The 19280-nt window shown below is 39.0% G+C and overlaps 1 protein-coding gene across 2 annotated transcripts in view; it reads left to right on the top strand.

Annotated features, from left to right (window-relative positions):
• Nucleotides 1-19280, top strand: part of NELL2 (neural EGFL like 2) — a 382484-nt gene that overhangs the window by 75725 nt on the left and 287479 nt on the right. For both annotated transcript variants that reach the window (XM_040233810.1, XM_040233809.1), the window contains exons 5-6: nucleotides 18357-18530; nucleotides 18617-18713. In XM_040233810.1, coding sequence (XP_040089744.1) covers nucleotides 18357-18530; nucleotides 18617-18713 — 271 coding nt within the window. The remainder of the gene's footprint in view (nucleotides 1-18356; nucleotides 18531-18616; nucleotides 18714-19280) is intronic.

Here is a 19280-nt window from a genome sequence, read left to right as displayed (position 1 = left end):
GTCATCACAGAGCACCAGACTGGGCTCTCTGTGGTATATAGCAGCTTCCCAATAGCTATCAGTTTTATGCATGGTATTGTATACAAGTCAATACTACTTTGGCAGGGTTAATACTGTTGCTTTCTATTGCTTTTGAAGACAGCAATCATGTATTTTTCTTCAGTTGAACTTTTTTGTTATAGTAAGAATTTTTATCCAGAAATTTTCTCCCTGAAAATTTATTTCTTTATTTCACCAGCGTCATCATGGCTTGTTGAAGTTGATATAGTGTAAAAAAAGTTGTTGTGGTCTGCATGATTGGGAAAACATTTTGTCTTTTCCTTTTTTAAATCGCCTCTCCATAAAAGCTTGGGCTAAAATTTAAAACTAAGAGTCCTATCTTTTTGGTCTTCTGAAATAGAACTGGGGCCATGTTGGATATATTTTCTATAGTTAGGGGGGGTCCAGTACCCATTTCCATTGGGAACACTTAAAGTAATATGCTCACTGAGAGCAAGATGTCACCTCAGTGGGTGACCCATGAATCCTGTTGCCTTCTTCCTTGGTTCTTATTTATTCCAAACAATAGAGGAGACATGATGACCCATGAAGCATGTCAGAAAACAGATGCTGCAGTGTTGACAGCTTACTCTCCCATGTGACTAATTCCTTTCTTTCAAATACAGCCTGCCTAGAACTTCTAGCTGTCTTACACGCACCAGTGCTTTTCCTTTATTGTGTGCCCATAGTTTCAGAATGTGTTACATATAAAGCCGCCGGAAATTCCTACATGGGTCAAGCTCTGTTGGCCTAAAGAGGTCCTATCGATTTTTTAGAACCTTAGCAAAGCAAAATGTTAACTTAAGAGGAAAATTTGAAATGGGATAAAATACTTCCTGGAATCAAAGGGCATTGAGGGTCTCTGGGAGTCACTTAGTCACTCCGGATGGATGTATTCCTAAAAGCATCATGAATCATTGTTTTAGGTGAAGGTGAAGACGAAAAGTTACCATCTTGAGAATATAATTTTCATCCAAAGATATTATTTATTTATACTTTGAGATAGTATGATTGCATGCCCACCTTATTTCACTTGTAAAGCCACTTAAGTATCTGGAAACTGAAGAGACCATTGCTTTATTCTCTTGATATTATACATGCACAAACACACATAAATCCCAATTCATACAAAACTATAATGATGTTTAATTTATTTACATAAAGGCAATGGCACCCCACTCCAGTACTCCTGCCTGGAAAATCCCATGGACAGAGGAGCCTGGAATGCTGCAGTTCATGGGGTCCCTGAGGGTTGGACACGACTGAGCGACTTCACTTTCACTTTTCACTTTCATGCATTGGAGAAAGAAATGGCAACCCACTCCAGTGTTCTTGCCTGGAGAATCCCAGGGACGGGGGAGCCTGGTGAGCTGCCATCTATGGGGTCGCACAGAGTCAGACACGACTGAAGCGACTTAGCAGCAGCAGCAAGAACAGGTTAAACTACATTCAGAACAGATGTTTTACTGTGCGATGTTTTGTCATTTTTTCACAAAAAAGCTTGACTTAAGAAATCAAATTCAGAAGTTAAAAAATGACGCGTAATGGACTTTTTAAAGTAAAATTAAGTTCACAGTGTCTTATATACTAAAGAATCAAGTAACTGATGATTCCTCAATGAGTATATTATTCCCTTCCTGACTATGCTCTACTTTTCTAAGTGTATATATTTTTAGATCCTTTCAACTCAAAGTGGATGTTGTGAGAATTTGATTTATAAAATGTAATTTCTATATTTTTTCAACCCTGCTTGACCTAAATCAAATCCCTTATGATTATACAGTGGAAGTAAGAAATAGATTTAAGGGACTAGATCTGATAGACAGAATGCCTGATGAACTATGGACAGAGGTTTGTGACAGTGTACAGGATTCAGGGATCAAGACCATCCCCAGGAAATAGAAATGCAAAAAAAACCAAAATGGCTGTCTGAGGAGGCCTTACAAACAGCTGTGAAAAGAAGAGACGTGAAAAGCAAAGGAGAAAAGGAAAGATACACCCATCTGAATGCAGAGTTCCAAAGGATAGCAAGGAGAGATAAGAAAGCCTTCTTCAGTGATCACTGCAAAGAAATAGAGGAAAACAATAAAATGGGAAAGACTAGAGATCTCCTCAAGAAAATTAGAGATACCAAGGGAACATTTCATGCAAAGATGGGCTCAATAAAGGATAGAAATGGTATGGACCTAACAGAAGCAGAAGATAGTAAGAAGAGGTGGCAAGAATACACAGAAGAACTGTACAAAAAAGATCTTCATGACCCAGATAATCACAATGGTGTGATCACTCACCTAGAGCCAGACATCCTGGAATGTGAAGTCAAGTGGGCCTTAGGAAGCATCACTACGAACAAAGCTAGTGGAGGTGATGGCATTCCAGTTGAGCTATTTCAAATCCTGAAAGATGATGCTGTGAAAGTGCTACACTCAATATGTCAGCAAATCTGGAAAACTCAGCAGTGGCCACAGGACTGGCAAAGGTCAGCTTTCATCCCAATCCCAAAGAAAGGCAATGCCAAAGAATGCTCAAAGTACCGCACAATTGCACTCATCTCACATGCTAGTAAAGTAATGCTCAAAATCCTCCAAGTCAGGCTTCAGCAATACATGAACAGTGAACTTCCAGATGTTCAAGCTGGTTTTAGAAAATGCAGAGGAACCAGAGATCAAATTGCCAACGTCCTCTGGATTATCAAAAAAGCAAGAGAGTTCCAGAAAAATATCTATTTCTGCTTTATTGACTATGCCAAAGCCTTTGACTGTGTGGATCACAATAAACTGGAAAATTCTGAGAGAGATGGGCATACCAGACCATCTGACCTGCCTCTTGAGAAACTTGTGCAGGTCAAGAAGCAACAGTTAGAACTGGACATGGAACAACAGACTGGTTCCAAATAGGAAAAGGAGTATGTCAAGACTGTATATTGTCACCCTGCTTATTTAACTTCTATGCAGAGTACATCATGAGAAACGCTGGGCTGGAAGAAGCACAAGCTGGAATCAAGATTGCAGGGAGAAATATCAATAACCTCAGATATGCAGATGACACTACCCTTATGGCAGAAAAGTGAAGAGGAACTAAAAAGCCTCTTGATGAAAATGAAAGAGGAGAGTGAAAAAGTTGGCTTAAAGCTCAACATTCAGAAAACGAAGACCATGGCATCTGGTGTCATCTACTGCTGCTGCTGCTGCTGCTAAGTCACTTCAGTTTTGTCCGACTCTGTGCGACCCCATAGATGGCAGCCCATCAGGCTCCCCCATCCCTGGGATTCTCCAGGCAAGAACACTGGAGTGGGTTGCCATTTCCTTCTCCAATGCATGAAAGTGAAATTGAAAGTGAAGTCACTCAGTCATGTCCAACCCTCAGCGACCCCATGAACTGCAGCCTTCCAGGCTCCTCTGTCCATGGGATTTTCCAGGCAGGAGTACTGGAGTGAGGTGCCATTGCCTTCTCCATCTGGTCCCATCACTTCATGGCAAATAGATGGGGAAACAGTGGACACAGTGGCTGACTTAATTTTTCTGGGCTCAAAATCACAGCAGATGGTGATTGCAGCCATGAAATTGAAAGACCCTGTTCCCTGGAAGAAAAGCTATGATCAACCTAGATGCATATTAAAAAGCAGAGACATTACTTTGCCAATAAAGATCCATCTAGTCAAAGCTATGGTTTTTCCTGTAGTCATGTATGGATGTGAGAGTTGGACTATAAAGAAAGCTGAGCCCCAAAGAATTGATGCTTTTGAATGGTGGTGTTGGAGAAGACTCCTGAGAGTCCCTTGGACTGCAAAGAGATCCAACCAGTCCATCCTAAAAGTCAGTCCTGGGTGTTCATTGGAAGGACTGATGTTGAAGCTGAAACTCCAATACTTCAGCCACCTGATGGGAAGAGCTGACTCATTTGAAAAGACCCTGATGCTGGGAAAGTTTAAGGGCAGGAGGAGAAGAGGACGACAGAGGATGAGATGGTTGGATGGCATCACCAACTCGATGGACATGAGTTAGGGTAAACTCCAATAGTTGGTGACGGACAGGTAGGCTTGCCATGCTGCGATTCATGGGATTGCAAAAAGTCAGACAAGACTGAGTGACTGAGCTGAACTGAACCTGACCATTAACACTCATCACAGATGGTTTGTCAGATCTAGGGATAATATACTGCAGTTCCTTTCTACAGAAGTACAATTACGTATACTCAGTGGAAAGAGAAATTCATGTTTTATAGAGGTCTTTTAAAATATTTTTCAATAGCGGATTCATCCTTGAATACAAATGAAGTGATATCTCAATTAATCAATCCCTTGGGACCATATGTATTTCATTACTTAATGTTAAATACACAAAACTATTAAATACAGAGTTGTGTACATGTGCACACACACACACACACACACACACACACCCCTCCTCAACGTCTTTCTAAAGAACTACTAGTGGCTTATATTTAAATGACCAAATCTTTGAATTTTCCTGTCCAACATGTTGATCTGAGTTGTAATAAAAGTGTGACCATTTCTGATATTAGAACAATGTTATATATTATAAAGGGATAGAGAGTTGGAAAGGGGCTTCCCTGGTGGCTCAGCAGTAAAGAATCTGCCTGCAATGCTGGAGATGCTGGAGACATGGGTTCTATCCCTGGGTCAGGAAAATCACCTGGAGGAGGGCATGGCAACCCATCCAGTATTCTTGACTGGAGAATCCGCATGGACAGAGAAGCTGGGCTGGCTACGATCTGTAGAGTTGTAAAGAGTCGGACAAGGCTGCAGTGACTAAGCAAGCACACACAGTGAATTGGAAAGGTCTTAGAAAGAAGGAAAGGGTGACCCTTCCTCAATCTACCATACTTCAATGTAAGCTCTCTTGGAGAGTTAGTAAAGGTTTATAGTTCTACCTGGGCTTCCCAGGTGGCACTAGTGGTAAAGAACCCACCTGTCAATGGAGGAGAGACTAGAGATGCGGGGTTCGCTTCCTGGGTTGGGAAGATCTGGAGGAGGGCACAGCAACCCACTCTAGTATTCTGGCCTGGAGAATATCATGGATTGAGGAGCCTGGTGAGCTACAGTCAATGGGATTGCAAAGAGTTGGACACACCTGAAGCGATTTAGCATGCATGCACATATTTCTAACTTCCTTTCTAGTATCATTAACATCTTTATCTTGGAGCAAGGACTAGAAGCAGAAAAGCTTTGGAGATGCCATCAGGAGTGGAATGGAATGAATCCAGTCTCCAAACAGATGCCTTGAGTTTTCAGCAAGTGGGCATCTTATTGACATGTCCCATGCTCATAGGTCATAAATATAAGTTGGAAATCACTGAAAAGATCTTTTTCTTGTATGAATGTCTGACTGATGCTCCCTAGTTTTTTAAAAGAACAATTATATTCTTTTAGAATTGCAGTCACCTTTGCTATAATCCACTGAACCTGATATATATATATATATATATATATGAGCCTGTTTTTAAATTGGAGAAGCCAATTATCTGTATGGTTCCATCAGTCCATGTTTCTACTCATGTGCCAACTTTGCACGTGTTTTAACTACTGTTGTTTTATAATAATTTACATATGGTAGTGTAAACCCTCCAGATTTTTTGTATCACTAGATTGTATTTGCTAATGTTTGTTTCAGTTCAGTTCAGTCACTCAGTTTTTTCTCTTTGTGACCCCATGGACTATAGCACACCAGGCTTCCCTGTCCATCACCAACTCCCAGAGCTTGCTCAAACTCATGTCCATCGAGTTGGTAATGTGAACCAACCATCTCTTCCTCTGTTGTCCCCTTCTCTTCCCCCTCAATCTTTCCCAGAATCAGGGTCTTTTCTAATGAGTCAGTTCTTTGCATCAGGTGGCCACAATATTGGAGCTCTAGCTTCAGCATCAGTCCTTCCAATGAATACTCAGAACTGATTTCTCTTAGGATTGACTAGTTTGATCTCCTTGCAGTTCAAGGGACTTTCAAGAGTCTTCTCCAACACCCAAAAGCATCAATTAAAAACATCAAGTAAAGGTTGTTTAGGCTTCTTATGTCTATTCTTAGGAAATAAATTGATTTGTAGTTCCCCTTTGTTGTAATGTCTTTGTCTAGTGTTTGCCTCATAAAATGTGCTAGGATGTGTTCCCTTTTGGTAATCTCTGGAAGAATTTGTGAAAGATTGCTGTTCTTTATCCTTAAAGTATTCATAATAATTCGGATCTATCCATCTGAGACTGGAGTACTGTTTGTGGGATGATTTTAATTATAATTCTCCTTCTTTTTGGGTTTAGTGTTCATAACCCTAACAAAGGCCAGCATGCCAACTGCATATTAAATTGTGTTTCCACTCAGGGCATTACTTCAGGAATCCACTTCTTTTGCACTATTACTTGCATCCTCTCTATTGGCTACTTCCACAAGCATATAAATACACCACAATATTTATAGTCTCTAACAGCAAGCCAAAGCTAGAGCCGCAAGCCAAATCTATTCCTGCTGCTCCTTTGTTTCGTTTTGGTTTCTCCAATTCTTCCTCCTCTCACTCTTTATTGAGCCCACTCTAATGAGGCTCTGACTTTCTGCTTCACTGAAAATGTACTTGTCAAGGTTCCTACTGATGTCCTTGTTGAAAAATATATTCTTCAATTCTGAGTCCTCATTCTATTGCACTTTGATTATTCCATCCTTTCAAACTCTTTTCTTGAGCTCCCACTTTTCTGGTTTTACTTCCTGACTCCTTCTTCTTCACATCTCTGACATCTGGATGTAGATCTGTTCTAAGGCTTGATGTCCAGACTTCTTCCTCATATTCATTTAATTCCTCAGTGAATTAAATGAATTCTCATTCTAAGGGCTTTAAATCTCATCTCTGTGTAATAGTGGATTCTTAATTTTCTCTTGTCTTGACCTTTGCCCTTGAGCTCCAGACTTGATGCTGTGAAAGTGTTGCACTCAATATGCCAGCAAATTTGGAAAACTCAGCAGTGGCCACAGGACTGGAAAAGGTCAGTTTTCATTCCAGTCCCAAAGAAAGGCAATGCCAAAGAATGCTCAAACTACTGTACAGTTGCACTCATCTCACTCATCTAGTAAAGTAATGCTCAATATTCTCCAAGCCAGGCTTCAGCAATATATGAACCGTGAACTTCCAGATGCTCAAGCTCGTTTTAGAAAAGGCTGAAGCATCAGAGATCAAATTGCCAACATCCGCTGGATAATGGAAAAAGCAAGAGAGTTCCAGAAAAACATCTATTTCTGCTTTATTGACTATGCCAAAGCCTTTGACTGTGTGGATCACAATAAACTGGAAAATTCTGAAAGAGATGGGGATAGCAGACCATCTGACCTGCCTCTTGAGAAATCTGTATGCAGGTCAGGAAGCAGCACTTAGAACTGGACATGGAACAATAGGTTGGTTCCAAATAGGAAAAGGAGTATGTCAAGGCTGTCTGTTGTCACCCTGCTTATTTAACTTATATGCAGAGTACCTCATGAGAAATGCTGGACTGGAAGAAACACAAGCTGGAATCAAGATTGCCGGGAGAAATATCAATAACCTCAGATATGCAGATGACACCACCCTTATGGCAGAAGTGAAGAGGAACTAAAAAGCCTCTTGATGAAAGTGAAAGAGGAGAGTGAAAAAGTCGGCTTAAAGCTCAACATTCAGAAAACGAAGATCATGGCATCTGGTCCCATCACTTCATGGGAAATAGATGGGGAAACAATGGAAACTGTCAGACTTTATTTTGGGGGGCTCCAAAATCACTGCAGATGGTGACTGCAGCTATGAAATTAAAAGACGCTTACTCCTTGGAAGAAAAGTTATGAGCAACATAGATAGCATATTCAAAAGCAGAGACATTACTTTGCCAACAAAGGTCCGTCTAGTCGAGGCTATGGTTTTTCCAGTGGTCATGTATGGATGTGAGAGTTGGATTGTGAAGAAGCCTGAGCGCCAAAGAATTGATGCTTTTGAACTGTGGTGTTGGAGAAGACTCTTGAGAGTCCCTTGAACTGCAAGGAGATCCAACCAGTCCATTCTGAAGGAGATCAGCCCTGGGATTTCTTTGGAAGGAATGATGCTAAAGCTGAAACTCCAGTACTTTGGCCACCTCATGCGAAGAGTTGTTTCATTGGAAAAGACTCTGATGCTGGGAGGGGTTGGGGGCAGGAGGAGAAGGGGACGACAGAGGATGAGATGGCTGGATGGCATCACTGACTCGATGGACGTGAGTCTGAGTGAACTCCGGGAGATGGTGATGGACAGGGAGGCCTGGTGTGCTGCGATTCATGGGGTCGCAAAGAGTCGGACATGACTGAGCGACTGAACTGAACTGACCTGCATCTTCACTTGGATAAGTTGGAGTATCAGCTGTGCCATGTCAGAAGTCAAACTTGTTATCTTCTTGCTTAAACTTACTCTTCATTCAGTGTTCTCCATCCTAGTAAATGGTAGCTTCTTTCTTCTAGTTGTTCAGGCTAAAAACTTGGAAGTGTTCCTTGATTTCTCTCATACTGCACATTTAATCCTAAGAAAATCTTTTCACTATTTTCACCACCTTCCCTAGTCCAAGGTACCGGTGACTTAACCCTTGTGGCCTCCCACCATCCACATAGTTTATTCTAAACACTGCAGCCAAACTGATTGTATTAAAATCAATTTAAAAAAGCCTCTCCAGAAATCAAACTAATATTGTAATGCAATCATCAATCAATTAAAAATAAATATATTTTAAAAAATTCCCTTAAAAAAAAAAAAACCTCCTATGGTTTTCTGTCTATGCTAGGTAAACTTATTTATTAGACTCTAAGGCTCTAAATGGTCTGCCTCTCTGAGATCTGTGCCTTTTTGATCTAATTTTGTATTACTTTGACTCTACCTCTTTCCCCTCTGGCCACACAGGCATCAGTGACATTCCTTGAATTTGCCAGGCAGGCTCCTGCCTCAGGTCACCATTCTTCTTCAGGGTTTCACTAGATGTCACTTTTTCAATGAGGCTTTGCTGGAACATTCTGTTTAAAATATCATCTTACCATACTCCTTATCCTCTTCTACTTAAATTTTCTTCATAGATTTTATCACCATGCAGCCTACTTATTTGGTATATTTTGTTAATTTAATTTGTTTTAACATAAATGCAATGAGGACTAGTATTTTTTTTTCCTGGTAACTTTCCCTTTATTTCTTTTTTTTTTTCACTTGATTGTTTTAATTGAAAGATATTAGCTTTACAGAATTTTATGGTTTTCTGTCATACATCAACAAGAATCAGCCATAGGTACACCTATGCCCACCCCTCCCGAACCTCCCTTCCATCTCCCTCCCCATCTCACCCTTCTAGATTGTCACAGAGCCCCTGTTTGAGTTCCCGGAGTCATAGAGCAAATTCTCATTGTCTTTCTATTTACATATGGTATTGTAAATTTTCATGTTACTTTCTCCATACATCTCATCCTTTATCTCTTTGGTTCACTTGTGTTTCGACCTAGAACAGAGCCTAGGACAAATAGGCATTCAGAAAATATTTGTTGGATGAATAAATGAATAAGTGGTGAATGAATATAACAAATCCCTTTTAAATGTGTATGCCATTTGAATCAGCAATTTCATTTGTAATAACTGTGCAGGGTTACAAAGAAACATGTACTGAAATATTTTTAAGAGTGAAAAGCTGGAAACCATAATTGGAAGTTGGATATTAAATAGATCATGGCACAGCTATACTATGAAATACCATGGCTTTATTAAAGAGGATGTGACTTTATTGACTTGGAAAGATGTTCACAGTGTGGTTAAGAGACAAAGACTACAAAAGATACACACAAAAATATTAATTTGGTCATCTCTTGCCAGCAAGACCATTAGAGATCTTAATTTTCTTTGCATTTGTGTATTTTCTGAATTTTTGTATAATTATAAACAATTATTTTATATCATAAAAGTTGTATACATATATAGAATCAGGTTTTCAAATCTTTCACAAGTAACCATATTCTCAGCTTGGAGTCCATGAATGGACCTCGCGCGATTGTGAACCCTTTGTAAAATATGTAAGCCAGATTTTTGACACACTTGCATGTGTGCATTTTCAGATCATCAAAGGAGTCCATATTTCCCAGTTGATCTTCCTCAACCTTGCAACAGTGTGTTCCTGAGTTCATTCTCAATGAAGTGGGGAAGACTCATCTTTTTTGAGTTTGCCCCTTCTTTGAACCCTTTCTCTCCAGGATTTCACTAATTTCCACTGGCTTGGTCTCACTCACAACTAAGTGAATGGAGGTTTTGAGAGGGCCTAGCATTCAGTCATTACCCTTTATCCAGCAACCGTTCAACTCCTTGATTTTTGTAGACACCTGTGCTCTGAACTGAGTACCCACTTATTATCAGTGCTTTATCATATCTATTCTTTCTCTATCCTTGTATAAAACTTTCTCAAAGTGATTCTTACAAAATACATATGATGCCACAAAATTCTCCTCCCCTCCAGAATTATAGCTCAAAGTGTTGTTCCCTAGCATTTTTTTTTGTGTCATGCTCCTCTCATCATTAGTAGTAACAAATTACACCCATTTCATGCGTGGCCATTTTCTTGTTTATTTTATTGTAAACTCAGTTCTGTGGGGTACTAATATGGAGAGGTTTTTATTCAAGCCATCATGTTTGATGCCAAGGCTTCAATCATGAATCAATTCCATTTGCTACTGCACTTTCCCCGGTGACATAATTTTGGCTTCTAGCTATATTATTCATGAGGTAGCTTTGTTACCCTCATGGATCTAGCTACATTGCTCTTCTTGCAGCAGGACTTTTATAGTAGTATTATTTTTAGTTTTGAAATGGCTAAACTTAATTTTAAGCTAATACTGTGTTTAATATTGAGACTCTTCAAGCCTCAGTGTTATTTGGCCTTATTCATTGCCATATTCTCAGGGTCCATAGTAAATATTTGGTGAAATAAATGAATGAATAAATCTTAGTTTAAAAACTATCTTCCCTTTGTGTTTCAATATAAGGAAGGTCTTTATTTTATAAAAATGACATGATTGGCCTTAAGAAGTGATGAATTATTGATCACTGGGTGAATTCAAAAAATTAGATGACCCAAATGGGAATATCATAGATGAAATTCAGATACCGTTATTTGGCTAGATTCTCATCAAATTTTTCTGTCTGATATTCATATTTAAGTTAAATTCATCCCTGAAAATTTGCTGATGTTTAGATAACATGCCTAAATATGTCATCAGTTTGGTTCAGTTCAGTCGCTCAGTCATGTCCAACTCTTTGCGACCCCATGAATCGCAGCACACCAGGCCTCCCTGTCCATCACCAACTCCCAGAGTTCACTCAGACTCACGTCCATCAAGTCAGTGATGCCATCCAGCCATCTCATCCTCTGTCGTCCCCTTCTCCTCTTGCCCCCAATCCCTCCCAGCATCAGAGTCTTTTCCAATCAGTCAACTCTTCGCATGAGGTGGCCAAAGTACTGGAGTTTCAGCTTTAGCATCATTCCTTCCAAAGAAATCCCAGGGCTGATCTTCAGAATGGACTGGTTGGATCTCCTTGCAGTCCAAGGGACTCGCAAGAGTCTTCTCCAACACCACAGTTCAAAAGCATCAATTCTTTGGCACTCAGCCTTCTTCACAGTCCAACTCTCACATCCATACATGACCACAGGAAAAACCATAGCCTTGACTAGATGGACCTTTGTTGGCAAAGTAATGTCTCTGCTTTTGAATATGCTATCTATGTTGCTCATAACTTTTCTTCCAAGGAGTAAGCATCTTTCAATTTTATGGCTGCAGTCACCATCTGCAGTGATTTTGGAGCCCCCAAAAATAAAGTCTGACACTGTTTCCACTATCTCCACTGTTTCCCCATCTATTTCCCATGAAGTGATGGGACTAGATGCCGTGATCTTTGTTTTCTGAATGTTGAGTTTGAAGCCAACTTTTTCACTGTCCTCTTTCACTTTCATCAAGAGGCATTTTAGTTCCTCTTCACTTTCTGCCATAAGGGTGGTGTCATCTGCATATCTGATGTTATTGATATTTCTCCCAGCAATCTTGATTCCAGCTTGTGCTTCTTCCAGCTCAGCATTTCTCATGATGTACTCTGCATATAAGTTAAATAAGCAGGATGACAATATACAGCCTTGACGGACTCCTTTTCCTATTTGGAACCAGTCTGTTGTTCCATGTCCAGTTCTAACTGTTGCTTCCTCACCTGCATACAGATTTCTCAAGAGGCAGGTCCGGTGGTCTGATATTCCCATCTCTTTCAGAATTTTCCACAGTTTATTGTGATCCACACAGTCAAAGGCTTTGGCATGGTCAATAGAGCAGAAATAGATGTTTTTCTGGAACTCTCTTGCTTTTTCCATGATCCAGCGGATATTGGCAATTTGATCTCTGGTGCCTCAGCCTTTTCTAAAACGAGCTTGAGCATCTGGAAGTTCATGGTTCACGTATTGCTGAAGCCTGGCTTGGAGAATTTGGGGCATTACTTTACTAGCAGGTGAGATGAGTGCAATTGTGTGGTAGTTTGAACAAATATAAGTCATAATCATGACATATATGGAGTGCTTTTTCAGGATCTGTGTAAATAAAATACTTATACCTTATTTCATTTTCAAAATGACCATATAAAACCACAACTCTTATGACCCCTTATTGATAGGGAAGGAAACTGAGGGTTAGAGATTTTTTACTTGTCCAGTTGTGAACTGTGGGGACAGGATTTAGACTCTGAAGTCTTTGCTGGATTATACTGCCTTGCAGATGACCAAATACCATTATAAACTAACAAAAATAGCACCAACATGATTCTAATAAGGATGTCAAAAGGTACACATTTCACTCCCAACTCTTCCATTTCACTCAGTACTTGAGGGAATCATTGGGAGAGGTGAGGTGAATCTGCCTTTTTCGTTCTGATAAATGAATGCAGCTGCCTAATTTAGAACAATTTTGGCTCCACCACTAGACTTCATGTATCATTTTTACTGGTTATACTATTTAAGTTAAATTTAGATGTTGTTGTTGGTTGATCTCTAAGTTGCATCCAACTCTTTTGCAGCCCACTTGACTGTAGCCCACTGGTCTCCTCTCGCCATGGGATTTTCCAGGCAAGAATACTGGAGTGGGTTGCCATTTCCTACTCCAGGGGATCTTCCTGATGCAGGGATTGAACCCGCATCTCCTGCTTTGCAGGCAGATTCTTTACCACTGAGCCACTGGGGAAGTCCTTAGAGGCCCCCATAATACCAGTACTGTCAACTCAGTTTCTATGAGAGTGGATTCATCTTCTGTTTTCTATCTGCAACTTATACCTTCTGATTTCTGCATTTTTTCAATTAAAAATTGTATGCTTTCAAGCTGAATTTTATGGTAGAGAATTTTGTCTCAATAAAATATTTTAAAAATGTATTCAAATTGCATGTTATTTACAGAATTCATTATAAAAGGCTAGACTTTATAAATGATGCTTAATTGGGACTATTGAGAGATAATAAAAATAGTTATCATTTGTTGAGTTCTTTGTTTTTGATGCCACACTTTATATGGATTATGCCACTGAATCTTTATTTTACAGATGGAACTGAGGTGGTGAGTGGTCAGGTCATGGGTAGTAGTGAGAGGTGGAGCTGGGTTTTCAGTTGCAAATCCTGTGCACATCAGTCCTTTGCAATTGTACTGTTCATGAACCACACTAATAATATAGTTGGCACTAGAAGTGCTTGTGGCTTTTCTTCAGGTAACTAATTTACAACTGAGTTATAGCTTAATGTATTGAGATGACCTGATCATTTTTCTATTTAGGTTTTAATTTAAAGCGGCAAAAAAATTCTCATTTCATGTTGTGTGTAACCTCTTTATCAGTTGAGACATGACCTTATTTTTATCCTTTGATCTTGAGTTATGAAGGCGATTCATAAAATGAATGATGTTCTGCCTCTGTTGCCTATTTCTCCATAGCCTAATCTTAGTTCATATTTCTGCCATTGCAAAGGATATTTGATTAACAAGGGCATAAATTATCATAAAGGGTGAACTTTATTTCTGATTTTAGTTACCTCTCCAAATTATGAATGACAAATCAGGGAGACATGGTATGTTGAAATTTGACAAATTATCTTCTTAGAATTTAAAATGTGATTTTAATGTAAGGCAGTAAACGCTCATTAAATGTAAAAGGGAAAATAAAGCATAATACAAAGAAAGTTAAAAATCATACATAATTCTAGCCACTCAGTTGCTATTAAAAATGTTAATACATTTTATTCCAATTATGTATTTTCCCCATGCCACAGTTATAATGTACTAGTAGAAGTTCTTGCTTGTAAGGTGACTTTGGAGGTGGTGGGTAGGGAGGGCAGTTTACAGAACTGATAGGAAGCTGAGGTGCCAGAATTTGGAGCAGGCAATAAGCAAAGGTGCCCCGGCAGGCCAGCAAACAGGAAGCAAGGTGCAGTGACCTTAATGTAGCGATTGGGATGCTGTGTCCTGCTGCAGTGCAGGAGTCTCTCCTCCTCTTCCTCGCTGTGCTTCCTCCCGATTCCCAGGCCCAGGGAAGAGGGTCAGATTGCTAGGGTGTGTCATAGGACTGTCCCTGTCTGTACCACAGGGAGGAAGAGGGGGGATTTGGCCTTTACTTTTTTTAAAAATTGATTAAATTGGAGGCTAACTACTTTTTGAAATGAAAACCATAACCAGTGTGTTCTGTGTGTGCTGAGTAGTGTTCCAAGTGATTTCTTAAACTGACTCATCCCAGTCCTCATGGAAGTCCTTTGAGACAAGTGCAGTTAGTATCCTTGTTTTCTAGCTGAGTGACTAGATGAGGCACAGAGAGATGGAATAGCTTACTGTTGCCAGGAGGGCTACCAGGAGGTGAACTGGCGGTCAGGCTTTCGGATTTGCGTGTTTAACCACACTGATCTGCTGAGGTGGTGGGAGTGGGGAGTAGGGCTTCCCAGTTAGATGCCACCGAATGGAGGACAGGTGCAGTTTTGAAAATTAATAACATTTATTAAATACTCACCACATGCCAGACACACTTCTGTTTCATATCATTATTTTTATCTTCACTATATTTTTTTGTGTGTATTGTATATCTATTTCATTAAAAAACTTGTGTGATGCAGATAAAAATGTAAGTTTTGGTAAAATATTTAATTTCTTAAGGGTTCTTGTTTGTGGAGCATAGTGTCAGCCTCTGCTATTAAGGATAATTTTATTGTCTCAAGTTTAGGAATTCAATACAGGTGCAAGTAGTTTCTAGAGAAGAAGACCAGACCAACAGCAGTGGTAGAGTTCCTGCCTCTGTGTGGTGAAAGAACAGAAGGTATATAACAATAGGGCCATGTGTTTGCTGATGTCATTTTCTTTTAAAATGCAAACACCTACCTATCATTATAGAATTCACTAGTTGAGTTGATTAAATAATGAATACTTGTTTCCAAATAACAAGATAGAAAGGACTCTCTGGTTTCTTCTGTATCAAAAACCAAACAAGTTGGTGTTTTATTTATCCTTAATAATTTCTACACATATTTTATATACTTGAATACTTAACTTTTTTGTCTTAACATAGAATTTTACCATATATGTGTATAAGTAAGTATTACATTACAGAAGAAGGAGAAACTTCAGGATTATAAAAATATTTGAGAGATTCTTCACATCCTTCCCCCCAAATTATACTCCCCTGAGGTAACTACTGTTAACATTTTGGCATATATCCTTCTGGATTTTTTTTTTCTCCATATATACACAGTTTTGTCAAACTAAATGAGATCCTATAGAGCTTTTATTGATATGGCTAATAATTAACTATGGCCTTGTTCATGTCAGAATTCCATTCTTTCAGAGGGTGGTATAATGTTCCAGAATATGGATGGATTCCCCTACGAGTGTATGTTGTGGTTGTTCAGTCATCCAGTCATGTCTGACTCTTTGCAACCGATGGATAGTTGGTATTTTATCGGATTTTTAGTGACAGTGACAGGACTCTCACTTTTTTTCTTCTCTACTCGCACCAGCCTTTGGTTTCCTTTGCTAGTTCTTCCTCAAAATGTTAATGTGTCACTCAGTTCAGTTCAGTTCAGTCGCTTAGTCATGTCCGACTCTGCGACCCCATGAATCGCAGCACGCCAGGCCTCCCTGTCCATCACCAACTCCCGGAGTTCACCCAGACTCACGTCCATCGAGTCAGTGATGCCGTCCAGCCATCTCATCCTCGGTCGTCCCCTTCTCCTCATTAACCTATTATAATTCCCTAGGTAATCCCAGTGCTTTCATGGCTTTCAATATAGTTTATATGTCTATGACTCCCAGTTCCGGTTTCCATGTGAACCTGTCTTCATCTCAGACTTGTGGATCTAGCTGTCCTCCCTGCGTGTCCTCTTGAATGCCCATTAGGCACTTTAAACGTAACCTACATATGTTTAAAAGTTGATCCGATTATCCTATTCTTTCTTAATTTGAGAATGCCTTGATTTCTTCTTCATTTCTGAAAGATAATTTTGTTGGGTATATGATCTAGGCTAATAGTTTTTTCTTTCTTCACATGAATAATATTTTGCAGCTTCCTTCTGGCTTTCATTGTTTATTTTAGGGAATTCATGGACCATTCTAATTTTTTTTTCTATACATAATTGTCAATTTTTTTTCTCACTACTTTCAATTTTTTTTTCTTAATGTTTTTTTCTTTATGTTTAGTTTTCAGAAGTTTAGTTATGATCAGTATTTCTTTGAGTTTCTCTTGTTTGGGTTTTGCACAGATTCTTGAATCTGTGAGTTTATATCTCTTACCAAATGTGGAGAGTTTTCAGCCATAATTCCTTCAAGTACTTTTCAATTTCACCTTCTTTCTCCTCTTTTATGGACTCTGATTATAAAACTGTTAGAGCTTTCGTTTTAGTCTTCCAGGTCTCTGATACTGTTCCTTTTTTTTCAGTCTATTTTCTCTCTACTGTTCAGATTGGATAATTTTTGTTCTATCTTCTAGTTATCTGATTCTTTTTTGATCCCCTCCATTTTTGCTGTTTAGCCCATCTTTTGAGCTTTTTATTTCAGTTATTGTATTTTTTCAGCTTTAAAATTTTCTTTGGTTCTTCTTTATTTGGTCCTTCTATTTCTTTGCTGAGGCTTCTTCTTTTTTCATTTGTTTCAAGTGTATTGAAATGTTTGTAGTTGCTCTTTTTTATCAATGCTTATTTAAAACCTTTGTCAATTATTTTAACATCTCTATCATCTTGTGGTGTTTGTATCTATTGATTGTCTTTTTTCATTATATTTGAGATCTTTCTGAATCTTGGTATGACATTGATTGTTGATTGAAGCCTGGATATTTCTGTATCATATTTCCAAACTTGGATTGAAACCTGGTTATTTTTGTATAATGTTCTGAGACCTGGATCTCATTTAAGCTCCATATTTTATCAGGTTTTCTCTGACACTGCTCTGGCAGAGGCTGAGTGGGTGTCATCTTGTTACTTCCAGGTGGAATTAGAAATCCAGGTTCCCTACTTGCCTTCGGATGACAGTTGAGGCAGTACTTTTATTATTTCTGGATGGGGGAGTGGAATCTCCTCCTCTCCCCATGGTCTCCACCAGACTCTGTGGTAAGGATGCTGTCAGTGCTGCTGGGTGATGGTGAAAGTTCTGACTCCCACTAGGCCTCCTCTGAGAGGGCAGTATGCTATGGTTGGAACATGGTCTCCACTGATGCCATGGTTCATCTCATTAACCTTGGCTGATAGGGTTTAAATTCTTGGCTCTCTCTCCTTGACTTTTGCTGACACCACTCTTGCAGAGGTGTTGCTCACATGATTCCTACCTCAAAAGACTAGAAATCTAGCACTTAGCCTTTGCGGACATGTTTGGGGATAGAGTCACAGCTTTTCCTGTGATGCTTGACTGGAATAGAGTGGTTGTTCTCTTAAAATGTTTCTCTTTATGGGCTTCTCCTTTTTTGGTATTTTAGCTAACACAAGTAGGCTTTTGGGAGGAATTGTTTTGTCCACATCCATTGTTATTTTCAAGTTACTGATTTCTTCAGTTCCAAGACTGAGAGGCAAAAAGAATACCCAGTACACTGACCACTCTGTTATTCCTTGGGCCTTGAGTTCCCTAGTGTGTATGTGTGTTTTTTGTTTTTTTGTTTTCCCATCTCTCAGATTCTTCTTATTGCATGTTTTATGGTATACTGTTTAGTTGTACTTATTGGGAGGAATAGGAAAAGTATGTCTATCCCATCTTTCTGGAGACAGAAGTCATGTCCATCTTTTTTGAACTTTGTTTTCAATGGGCCCCGTGTAATTCTTCTCTGTGCAGGTACCTGGAACTGGAAAGCAGTGGCCATCGGAATGAAGTCAGACTTCACTACCGCTCCGGCAGCCACCACCCTCACACAGAAGTGTTTCCTTACATTTTGGCTGATGATAAGTGGCACAAGCTCTCCTTAGCCATCAGTGCCTCCCACTTGATTTTACATGTCGACTGTAATAAGTAAGTGAAGTGTTCTCAGTTCAGGAAACGGAAGAGTCTAAGAAGTAACGGTTAACACATATTACTTATCTGATGTTTTTTTGTAGAATATATGAAAGAGTTGTGGAAAAGCCTTCCACGGACTTGCCCCTGGGCACTTCATTTTGGCTGGGACAGAGAAATACTGCACATGGATATTTTAAGGTATATTTTGACAAATATAAAATGTAAATACAAATGCTTTCTAATGGGCTTCTAATGAGTTTTGCTTTTTATGGTGTAAGCAAAATAAATAGATTTGTATAGTGTTTTTCCTACTGGTGTCTATTTATGTTTTATTTTTTTAACACTGATGTTTTATTTAGCTGGTCAACTCTATTCTATTTTTTTTTCTTAATGAATTTGAGCTTTAGATATGACAGAGATGATTAGTCTCTCAAGGCTCAATCAGGGCAGTTAACATATTCTTGAAATTAGGCATTCAAAGTAATAAAAATCTAAAATGTTAATATACAAATAAACTCTCCACTTTTGAAATATAACCTTTGATGATACTTTCATAAGGATGTTAATAATAGAGGTTTAAAACTTTTTAATATTCATTATTCATAATCTCCTTGTACTTCTAAAAATGAGAAAGGAATACATATAATAATATATGCACAAATCTGTTAAAGCTAGAAAGCAGTTATAATTGGTATCTTTTTCTTGTTGTATATTTAGAGATATACTGCATAGAATTGCATCACAGGATCTAATGGACATCCTCTA

The sequence above is a fragment of the Oryx dammah genome, unplaced genomic scaffold (assembly GCF_014754425.2).
Source record: "Oryx dammah isolate SB20612 unplaced genomic scaffold, SCBI_Odam_1.1 HiC_scaffold_29, whole genome shotgun sequence".
NCBI lineage: Eukaryota > Metazoa > Chordata > Mammalia > Artiodactyla > Bovidae > Oryx > Oryx dammah.
This window is presented reverse-complemented; position numbering and strand designations above follow the sequence as displayed.